Raw genomic sequence first — 11427 nt, 5'->3', positions numbered from 1 at the left:
CCACATTTTGTTTACCCACTCATCATGTGATGGACAATTGGGATGCCTTTACATTTTTTTGGATAGGTTTAACGAGATTTAAAGAAAGGAGAAGATTTGAAGCAATTCAAAATAGTGTCTCTTTCTTGAATATAAGTATACACATGTATTCTTTGGATGCCTTCAATTTTCGACCACTCGGTAAAACTTTTTGCTCTGCCTGAAGCTATATACTGTTACAGCAATACTTGCTGGTCACCTTGACTGAGCGTGTCTTATGGGGCACAGGTTCCTCTCGTTGAATGATATGATGTTAATATAACATTCAGCCAGAACCATGTAAGAGAATCTGCAAGAATGTGCCTGAGAACTATGTAAGAGAAGCTTCTGTTCAGGCAGCCATGCAGGGCTGAAGGATCACTAGTGCTGTTTATAGTGCAAAACCTGGAAGCGATTGACAGGAAATGGATAAATTGCTGTACAGTCACATAGTGCTGTAGTACAATGGTGGAGTTGAAAAATATGGATAACCCCATAAGTTTATATTTTGTGTAACACTCTTTTTACAAATTTTAAAGACAAAATTAAACATATTGTCTAAGCACATGTATTTGTGATAAAGCTAAAAAGAAAAGAGAGAACAATGAATCACCTATAATGAGCTTATGATTATGTTTACTACCTTAGGGGAGAGCCCAAGGGTTGGACTAGGAGAGGGAATAATAGGTTTCTGTAACTTTTTTTTTTTTTTTGAGTTGGGGTGAGGGCAGAGGAATTCATTATAAACATACATACATAAAAAGGAGAGCTATCCATGGATTAATGTTGAGAGTGTCATAAACCAAAGAATATAATAAACGAACTCAGGTTACCGAAGGTTCAAACAAATAGTGACAAAGAACAATAAATGAAAGTAATGCGTGTACATTGTAAAAATTTGGATATACATAAAACACATGTAATTGTATTCAATTATATGTAATTATATTAAAGAGTTTTCCCTGGTTATTCCTCCCGGTAGAAAAACTATAATTAACACCGTAGTGTTACATCTCCCATTTTTTGCGCTACGAATAAAAGAAAAAATTAATGATACTAAAAAGTGTTAAGTTGTTAAAGTCTATTCCCTGTGGGAACTGTTTACGTCACGCTACCACGCTACCCAGGTTTCAACCAATCTGGCCCCAGCTACAGCGGCGGCCATCAAGTGTGAAGGCTGCGGGTTCCAGCAGCGACGGGGTCCGGGCTGGGCTCTTCTCCGAATATTAACAACCCCGCCCCACCGCTCTCCGGTTCAGAGCATACGCCCCGGGGTGTGCCCAACCGGGGAGGCGGGCCTCAGTCTGAGCCCAGGTAACGGGGGCGGGATTCGGAGGAGCCGAGCGTCGCGGCGTGATGACGTTACGCCGCCGCTGACGTAGCGTGCTCGACGTGCGCAGTTGCTGTTCGGCAAATTGGTCCCAGCTCTGAACTGCGGGAGAGGTGTGCGTGCTACTGGCCGGCATGTCACAGGCTATTGGCGCTGTGGACGGGGGAGAGGAGCACGCGGAGGAGGATTGTCCTGAATTGGTCCCCATTGAAACGAAGCAGAGAGAGGAGGAGGAAAAGTCTGGCCCCGGCGCTAAGATCCCAGTCACAATTATCACCGGGTATTTAGGTAACTGGCCATCCCGGTCTGAGAATGCTGTAAACGCTAGTTATCCTGGGATTTGGGGGGCTGACGGTGCCTCTCCTCCTGAGGCATCCGGGCCTCTGGCCAGCAGCAAGTGTGTCTGAGGTACGGGCTGGGCCACTTGCTTCCCACATGGATTGCTTCTCCTCTCCGGGGTCAATGATGCTCTGACCCCCTGTGCGTTAGATTCACGTTTATCCTGTGAGATGGAAAACTAACCTCGCATTTTGAAACTACTTCTGATTTTGTGGTCTGAAGCCCGGGCCCATCCTTTTAGCAAATGACCTTTAGCAAATTGTCTTACCTTCTGAAGATTATCTATCTCACCTGGGAATCTAAACACTACTGGTCACCTGTCTGAGTTTCTCATCTGCCAACCGGGGCCGGAAATACCTACCTTATAAGCCTATTACCATTAGAGGGTGTCGTGTCTGTAAAAAGCCCGCTACGGGGAGGGGCATTCCTCAGTAAATTCCCCTTCGCCTCAAGCCATTCTCTTCCAGGCATCCCTGGAAAGACCACCTATCACATTTTTTAGGTCTCTTTAGTAAAGCACTGTAGGAGAAAGTAACAAAATCTCTGCTCTCCAAGACTATTTCTTTTTTGCTTTTAATTTTTTACCTTTCAATTACGGTTGACAGTACAATGTTATATTAGTTTCAGGTGTACCCCCTTATGATTAAACATTACATAACTTACTAAGTAATCATCCTGGTAGATCTTGTACCCATCTGACACCATACCTACTTTTTAGAATATTGTTGGCTATAATCCCTATGCTGTATTTTACATCCCTGTAAGTAACCACCAATTTGTACTTCTACTTTTTTACAACCACCAAACTGTACTTTTTAATCCCTTCACCTTTTTCACCTAGCCCGCCAACACCCCTCCCACTTGGCAACCTTCAAAATGTTCTCTATGAGTCTGTTTCTGTTTGTTAATTTTGTTTTTTAGATTCAATTGTTAGATATGTGTTTATTGCCATTTTATTGGGGTTTTGTTATTGTTGTCTTAAAGAAGACCCATTAACATTTCATATAACACTGGTTTGGAGCTGATGAACTTCTTTAGCTTTTTCTTGTCTGGGAAGCACTTTCTCTGTCCTTTGATTCTCAATGAGAGCTTTGCTGGGTAGAGTGATCTTGGTTATAGGTCCCTGCTTTTCATCAGTTTGAACACTTCTTGCCAGTCCCTTCTGGCCTGCAAAGCTTTTGTTGAGAAATCAGCTGATAGCTTTATGGGAACCCCCTTGTAGGTAACTGAATCTTGCTGTTTTTAAGATTTTCTCCTTGTCTTTAACCTTTTGCATTTTAAAAAAATCCTCACCCAAAGATATGTTTTATTGATTTTAGAGAGAGAGAGAAAGGGAGAGAGAGGGAAAGAAACATCAATGTGAGAGAGAAACATCAGTCAGTTGCCTCTTATACACGCCCCAACTGAGGATTGAACCTGCAACCTAAGTATGTGCCCTGAGTGGGATCAAACCCTCAACACTTTGGTGTACAGGAGGATGCTCCAACCAACTGAGCCACCCGGCCAGAGCTAACCTTTGCATTTTGATGTTGATGTGTCTTGGTTTGGGTCTCTTTGGTTTCATCTTGTTGGGACTCTGTGCTTCCTGGACTTGTATGTCTGTTTCCTTAAACATGTTAGAGAAGTTTTCCGTCATTTTTTTTTTTACATAAGCTTTCAGTCCCATGCTTGCTCTCTTCTCCTTGTGTCATCCCTATGATTCAAATGTTAGTATGCTTGAAGTTGTCCCAGAGGCTCCTTATACTACCCTTGTTTTTTTTAGATTCTTCTTTTTGCTGTTCTGATTGGGTATTTTTTGAGTCCTTACATTCCAAATCGCTGATTTGCATCTTGCCTTCATCTACTCTACTATTGATTCCCTGTAAATTGTTAATGTCAGTTAGTGTATCCTTCATTTATGACTGGTTATTTTTTAGGTTTCCATGTCCTTTTTTATACTGTTGGTGTTCTAACTGAGTTCATGGAGCATCCTCATAACCAGTGTTTTGAACTCTGCATCTAATAGATTACTTGTCTCCATTTTGTTTAGTTCTTTTTCTGGAGTTTTGATCTGTTCTTTCATTTGGGCCATGTTTCTTTGCTCATTTTGACAGCCTCCCTGTGTTTGTTTCTATGCAGTAGGTAGAGCTGCTCTGTCTCCCAGGCTTGGTAGAGTGGCCTAATGTGGTAGGTGTCCTGTAGGGTTTAGTGGCACACCACCCCCATCACCCATGCTGGGCTTACTAGATACACCACCCTTTGTGGGCTGTTGTACATCCTCCTCTTATATTTGAGCCTTGATTGCTATTGGTACATTGATGGGAGAGATTTACACCCAGGCTGATCGGCCACAAGGGTTGGCTGTGACCACTTTGGAAGATCAGCTGTGTAGGGGCCAACCCCATGGAGTAGGCTTACTTCAGTGGCGCTCTGGTGCCCACTGAGTCCACCCCTTGAGTATGTCACTTGTGGAGGTGATTAGGTGGTCCTCCACTGTGGTCGGAAGCTGTCCACCAGTTTGGCTGGCTCTGGGGCTTCCCACGAGGTGCAGGCCAAGGTCAGCCACCTCCTGTGGTCTACCCAGGGCCACCCAGAATGAGCTACAAAGTGATCTTAGTAGATGGTTTCTGCTTTTGCTGGGCTTGGATGTGCCCAGGAGAGGCCAAGCTGTGGACCAGGGCTGACTGCCACTAGTGCTAGGCCTGGGGTCATTTAGTGAGTGGTATGGGTCATGCTGAGGCCAGGTGGCTGTTTATTTGGGAGGTTTTAGCAATGTCTGAAGCATGAACCAAGACTGGCCATTTGTATGGAAAAGCCATTGGAAACAGCTTGGATTGGCCCACAAGTTGGGTGGGGCAGGGTCTCTGGGAGTCACCAGGGCCAGGCAGACTCAGATATGGCACCTGCCTGTCTGTCGGCTTTGAGGCTCTGTGTGGGGAAGGCTCAGAAAAGGAACAATGGTCTCTGCCAGCATTTCTCACTGGGAGAAAGCTGTTCCTCCAGCTTTTGCCTTGATACTGGACAGTTCAGTTCCTCCGCATATGTCTCTGGTGCTTTATGAGCTGCTTATTGTCTCTGTGCTGGAGCTGAGAGCAAGTGAGTCTGGATAATTCCATGTGCGGGCCCTTTAAGAATGCCTGGGACTCCAGAGCACACCATCTTCCTCAGCCAGGAAAGTTAAGAAATATAAACAAAGTGAAAGGATTTCGGGAATACCATTCCTAGATACTGCTAGAGACAGGTACGAATTTGGTGCACCTGAGGACCTTTTACATAAAAATAAGTAAATCACTGTTGTTTCCCTTTTTTTTTTTACTTTGTAAACTAAGTTTATTCCTATTTTTAGTCAGGACTAATTTTATAATGGAATTTAATTTTTGTATTTTTCCACTGTTATTCAAGGACTGTCCTGAGAAATTGAGCAAATTCCTTGTCCAAAATAGTATAGCTCAGACTTGCCCCTCTGGCCTTCCTCATTTTGCTCGATGGTAGGTCAGGAGAGCCATGGAGATAATGGTCTGAAGCTCAGGAGTGAGGCTCATGCAAGCAACCGTGTGGCTGAATCTAGGGCCTAGTTTCCCTGTTTATTCTTGATCATCATTTTCTCTTTCTTGAAACATTGTTTCTTCAGCTTCCATCACATTTTTCTTCTGATTTTTCCACCGGCTTCTCTGGTTTCTTTTAAATTTCCCCACCTGTGTCGATTCTTTTCACTTCACTCTCAGATAGTTTCTATTTTCATGTCCCACAGACATCTCAGACTCCACGTGTCCAAAACTTCCTGTTATCACCCCCACAAATCCTCCTGCTCCTATGATCCTAATCACCTAGAATACTCTAAAAGCTTCCTAACTAGTCTTGAGTCATGATGCCCTTTAATGTATTCTGTGTACTTTAGCCTTAATGATCTTTATTAATGTCAATCTGATTGTGTCACACCCTTCTGTGGTTTCCATTTGGATTAAAGTTCAAATTCCTTAACATGAATTACAGGGTTCTGTATGATCTGGCTCTTGACAACCCCCCAGCCCGCAGAACTGGCCCATCCACATTGAACTATTTTTACTTGTAAAAGGTGCCAAGAATTTTAGCCCTTGTATACTTTTCTTCTTATTCTCACTCCTCTGGCTAGATGTCCTCTGAGGTGTTCCATAACATCTTGGACATCTATTAAATGTATCATCCTGCAACATAATTGCGTCTATTGATCTGCATTTCTCTCCATATCCTGCTTAATACTCTTAAGCTGCATGAATGCAGAGACAGTTTGTCTCTGTCTTGTGCACTTTTTACCCGGGCCCAGCATAAAATCTGGCCAGTAGTAGACTTTTGAATGAACTGCATCTTAAAGCCTCCTGCCTCATCACATGATTAACTATTAAGCCCTAGTAATTTTGTTAGGAGGTCTCTTACGTCTTCCCCTTTCCAGTTCCACTGCCGCTGCCTAGTGCCGTGCTCCTGTTCAGGGCCTCTGTCTTGCACTTGGACTGGCTTTAAGAATTTCTTCATGGCTCTGCCTCCTTAAGGTCTGTCCCTTTTATTCTGTACTCCACACTTTAGTGATGTTCGGCTTCCTACATAGAGCACTCTAAACACAAGCCTTCAACAGCTTTTAAAGGAATATAACCTAAAAATGTTGAAGATATTAATACCCTAACGCTCAGTAAATCCCTCCTACTCATATCCTTGAAGTCTTGTAAATCCACTTCAGAAGATGTGTACAAGTGTTTGTAACAGCAAAACACCAGAAACAGCCCAAACGTTCACCAACAGGAAAATAGATACATAAATGATATACAATTGAACTACACTACTGTGCAGTTGGGATTGGGGGGGTTCTTTTTTCTCTATGAACTTTGGTGTCTGTGGATCACAAGACAAGTGTTTTTCTTCTACTTCAGCTGAACATACTAGGCTTGATATGCCACCTACTGGATAAAGTTAGTGTAGCTTTATGAGTTTATCTTTCTAAAGACTGAATATTCTGTCTTTGGTTATTTCCTACATCCATTCTTTATTTTGTGTGTGTGTGAGATATATGTAATCAATTTTATAGGTTGTTTGAAGTATACTAACAGTAGACATAAAATAAGTTTGAATTTATGTCTGATTAATGATGGATGTTGAAATAAAAGGTGTTTGTATGTAAATTTTAGGGAATTAAAGCATATATCCTTGGCTAAGAAACATTGTCGTCATGTGAAAGGATTTAAATGTTTTATATTTTATAAACTGTATGAGTACTTTATTCCTTGAAAGCCATTACTTCAATATGTTTTATTTAATAGGAAATTTAGATACCTTTATACTAATTGTATTATAAGTTATGCAGAAGGCATATTTTTGTCATGAGGTTGAACAAAACTTTGTGATCCAACGTGTAGTATTTGTAAATATTTATAAATGTTATGTCAACAAAACATTTTTAAACTTTTTTCCAAAGGGCACTTTAATCTTCCTCTAGAATAATCTTAAATTGAAAAATAACGTGCAAATTTTTTTAAAAATTGGGACTCTATATCTTTTTTTTTAATTGATTTGAGAGAGAGAGAGAGACATTAATTTGTTATTCCAGTAATTGGTTGATTATTGTATGTGCCCTGATCAGGGATCGAAACCTCCAACCTTGGTATATCTTAGCGCTCTAACCAGCTAAGCTACATGGCCAGGGCTCTTTTTTTGTGTCTTTAAAATCAGTCTTTAGCCCTGGCTGGTGTGGCTCAGTGGACTGAGTGCTGGCCTGCGAACCAAAGGGTCGCTGGGTTGATTCCCAGTCAGGGCACATGCCTGGGTTGCAAGCCAGGTCCCTAGTGGGGGATGTGTGAGAGGCAACCACACATTGATGTTTCTCTCTCTTTCTCTCTCCCTTCCCCTCTCTCTAAAAATAAGTAAATAAAGTCTTTAAAAAACCAGTCTTTAAATTTTGTTATTTAAAAAATACATATTTTATAGGTGCTGGGAAGACAACACTTCTGAACTATATTTTGACAGAGCAACATAGTAAAAGAGTAGCAGTTATTTTAAACGAATTTGGGGAAGGTAAGTAAAATTCAGTAAATGCCATGCTGCAAGAAGTGATAGGATAATTTGTTCCACTGGTGACTTGATATTCCATATTTCATAATGACAATGCAAGGCATTATAATTAAACACATTGGTATGGATTGTTTTGAAAGAATTAGATTAATTTCTGTCAAGCTTTGGACAGAGTTTGAATACTGAAATTAGATAGTTTCTTTAAAATTTTATTTTGTATAACTTTTAAATTCATACCAATGGGGTTAAATTATAGATTTTTACATGAAATAACTCCAGAAGTAAAAATCTATGATATATGAAAAAAGGTACATTTGTTCTGACTATATTGTTTAATTGCAACTTTTGAAAAATTTGAAAATGCTTCAGTTATTACAAGTTTACCTTATTGAATGTTTATTATCTGCAAAGCAATTAAAACTGAAGTTTTAAAAATAAGTTGAACATATGGTCTCTGTCCTCAAGAAAATTCAATTATCTGCGAAAATACATGCATTAAACATTCTAATTGTTTGTCTTTAATATTGAACTGTAGTTTTAAAAAATCTATACAGCAACATTAGATATAGTTCTTTATTACTTTTGTAAGTTTTTCTTAATAAGTGTGAATTTTAATAAAAGCTTACTTTTAGCCCAGAAGTGTAACTTCTATGGGATATTTCCTAAGGTATGCCATTTTTTTTCTGTTATAAATTAGTAAAGGAGCTTGTTTTTATGAATAGGTTGGGAGGTCTGTTAGTTAAATATGATTTCTAGTTTCAATAAACTAAAGAGAAAGGTCCTGTTAGGCAAAATAAAAACTCTAAGATTTTAAATCACATTCTTTTATTCTAGCTTCTTATTAACTGCTCATCTTTTGAACACTGATTGGATTTATTACTTCTTACTATTTTTCTTCATTCTTTCTGGATCATTTTTACAGTTTGTCCTTTACAGCATTCACAATACTTTCCTTCACATTATATTGATATCGTCTACACCCTCAATTCTGTAGCAACTTCTTTCCAAGCTCTTTGTCATCACTAGCTGAAATATAGACAAAACATGTAAATGAAGAAAATATTTTCTTTTGGCCTTTTTTCTTTATTGGAGGAGAAATAAGACATTTAAAATCATTATTACATGATAACCAGCGTATCAGAATCTCGAATATATTTTTCTCAAGGAAGCATTGCTGGGAAACGTGTATTTGGGTAAAATTTAATTGTTAAGTGAGCACATTGATACCTTGGCTAAGCAAACTTGCTCAGATTACTAGGGTTGTTACATTGGGAGTACTGAGTAGGCTGTCTAATAGAAATAAAAACAAATTAGAGGAAGAATGAAAAGAAAAATATAAATAAGGACCTTAGGAGGTAGAAGGGCATATGAAAACTAATGTATAAAACATACTATCTGAAATGTTGGTCACAAACAAGAAAGAGTGCCTTTGGAGTAGCTACCTTATTAGGAAAGGGGAGTGGCAAGGAGGAGGCCTAAAGAGGAAGTATGGTATGATTCATTAATTTTGGATTTGCTTCTTTAGGTGCTGAAATCCTCTTAGGTATTAAAGCTAAAATAAGCTAGAGTGGCATAGTTTAACCTATTGAAGCTGCATGAATAGAATGGAAGAATAAAAGTTATGCATTTTATGCTTTGAAATCTCTATTTTTGGGTGTTTTCACACACACACACACACACATACATACACACATACATACTGGTTTGCTAGTGAACATAATCTAAAGAATGCTGCTTCTTATTTCAGGAAGTGCAGTGGAGAAATCCTTAGCTGTGAGCCAAGGTGGAGAGCTCTATGAAGAATGGCTGGAACTTAGGAATGGTTGCCTCTGCTGTTCAGTAAAGTGAGGAATGTGTTTACTGTGTGCTTGTTGGTTTACTATAAATGCTTACTAATGATATTTCCAGCTTTGATTACCTTGTGTAATTTTACTGAATTTACATAGTCTGCTTCATTGTATTTTCAAACAATATAGACTGACTGGGATGCATTTTCTTAAATTGTTTCTTGCTATCTTATTTATTCTGTATGCTGTAATAAACACTTTGGTCCTTTTCATTGTTTTTGAGGTCAGGGTTTATTTAATCTCTGTGGTGCATAGAAGTCTCATTTTATCTGTTAGAAATGGTTCTGAGTTAATAAGTCATTGGTCTTACTTCCAAGACTTCAACGCCTAAAAACAAAAATAACTATCAAAAACCAGAAAATGTTCACATTATGTTCCACCAATTACAGTTTTTTCCAGGAACTATCTGTTTTATTTACTAATATAGCACAGATCTTAGAAAAAGACCTGCCACATAGCAGTCACTTGAATGGGTATTTGTTGAATGAATTAGGAAAATTAACATCTGTACTGTGGATTTTGTAAGTTCTAGTTAATTAAACTTCTTCTACATCATTTACCATCTTAGGGGTTTGACTTTGAGTCAAATGCATTAAAAGGCTAAGATCATAACATTTTCTTAAACAACCAAAATTCAATCTATTAATTATTTTCTTGTACTTTTTATATGATAAGAAAAAATAGAAATTAAAAACTGGTACTCTAATTCAGAACAGCATTAAAAGGTATTTAATAGTATCCTTTTAGCTGTTTTGGTAAACTACTATAATTCACAAATTTTATCATTATTTTGGATGTTGATTTTTTCCTTTCAAAAGGTATAAAAATAATAGATTCTGACTTACTTTATAGGCAGGTATATTAAAATTTCCTCTGCTTTTAATTTTAATAAAATTAAAGTATTAACTTAAGTAGCTGGTTTCTTTTTATCTATCAGTGTATATGCATCTGTTTTTCCCCTCATGGGTGAATGTTGGATGGACATTTTGTTAGAAGCTTGGGAGTGAGTTAAATTTTCACATGCCTAAAGATATTTTTGTCTCAGGTTGCTGAATATATTTTTGAATGTTTGTAATGATTGCTTTAAAACATTCAGGCAATCAGTCAACTCTGTATTATGTTTTGGTATTCTCCAGGGACAGTGGCCTTAGAGCTATTGAGAATTTGATGCAGAAGAAGGGGAAATTTGATTACATATTGTTAGAGACCACGGGGTTAGCCGATCCTGGTAAGAAACGATATTATTATTAACAACCACAATATAGTTCTTGAATATTTTATTTTTTTTTTAATTTTAGTTCTTAAACATTTAAAAATAAATGTGCTAGAGAAATATCTAAAAATAAGTATTGCTCTGGCCAGGTTGCTTAGTGGGTTGGAGCATCGTCCCATACACCAAAAGGTTACAGGTTCAATTCCTGGTCACGGCACATATCTAGGTTGCAAGTTGAATCCCTGGTTGGGGGGTGTGTGGGAAGCAACTGGTCTGTGTCTCTCCTTGTCTCTCTGTTTTTCTCTTTTTCTGCCTCCCCTCTTTCCTCTTTTTCTAAAATCAATAAAAAACATATCCTCTGGTGAGGATTAAAAAAAAAAATGAGTATTACAGCTTTACTCTAGATTTAAAAATATTTTGTTTGAAGAGGAAGAATACTGGGTCGCTGTGTTTTTCAGCAGATGAAAATCATGATCAGAGTACTTAGTAGTTTTAACCTGATGATAGAATTTGAAGTTCTATTGATTGATTTAGGATTTTTCGTAGAAACAAAAATTGTTTTAAAATATGGAAATTTAGGAAAAACTGAGATATTTTACTTTTAAGTTTATATTTGATTGGTTATACCCTACAGAGATCTTATTTCTGATTACTTTCTAATCCAA

The 11427-nt window shown here is 38.3% G+C and overlaps 1 protein-coding gene across 3 annotated transcripts in view; it reads left to right on the top strand.

Moving 5' to 3' along the window:
• The first annotated feature begins 1396 nt into the window (after positions 1-1396).
• The window catches only part of ZNG1A (Zn regulated GTPase metalloprotein activator 1A), a 50013-nt gene continuing 39982 nt past the window's right edge, over positions 1397-11427 (top strand). For 2 of the 3 annotated variants that reach the window (XM_053923996.1, XM_071221503.1), the window contains exons 1-4: positions 1408-1636; positions 7619-7705; positions 9450-9546; positions 10686-10777. In XM_053923996.1, the coding sequence (XP_053779971.1) occupies positions 1483-1636; positions 7619-7705; positions 9450-9546; positions 10686-10777 (430 nt within the window). In that variant the 5' untranslated portion in view covers positions 1408-1482. Of the gene's footprint in view, positions 1637-7618; positions 7706-9449; positions 9547-10685; positions 10778-11427 lie in introns of all 3 variants that reach the window. The other variant, XM_024555148.4, reaches the window with a different exon arrangement.

This window comes from Desmodus rotundus, chromosome 1 (genome assembly GCF_022682495.2).
Source record: "Desmodus rotundus isolate HL8 chromosome 1, HLdesRot8A.1, whole genome shotgun sequence".
In the NCBI taxonomy this organism is placed as follows: Eukaryota; Metazoa; Chordata; class Mammalia; order Chiroptera; family Phyllostomidae; genus Desmodus; species Desmodus rotundus.
The sequence above is the reverse complement of the archived record's forward strand: the minus strand, read 5'-3'. Positions and strand labels throughout refer to the sequence as shown.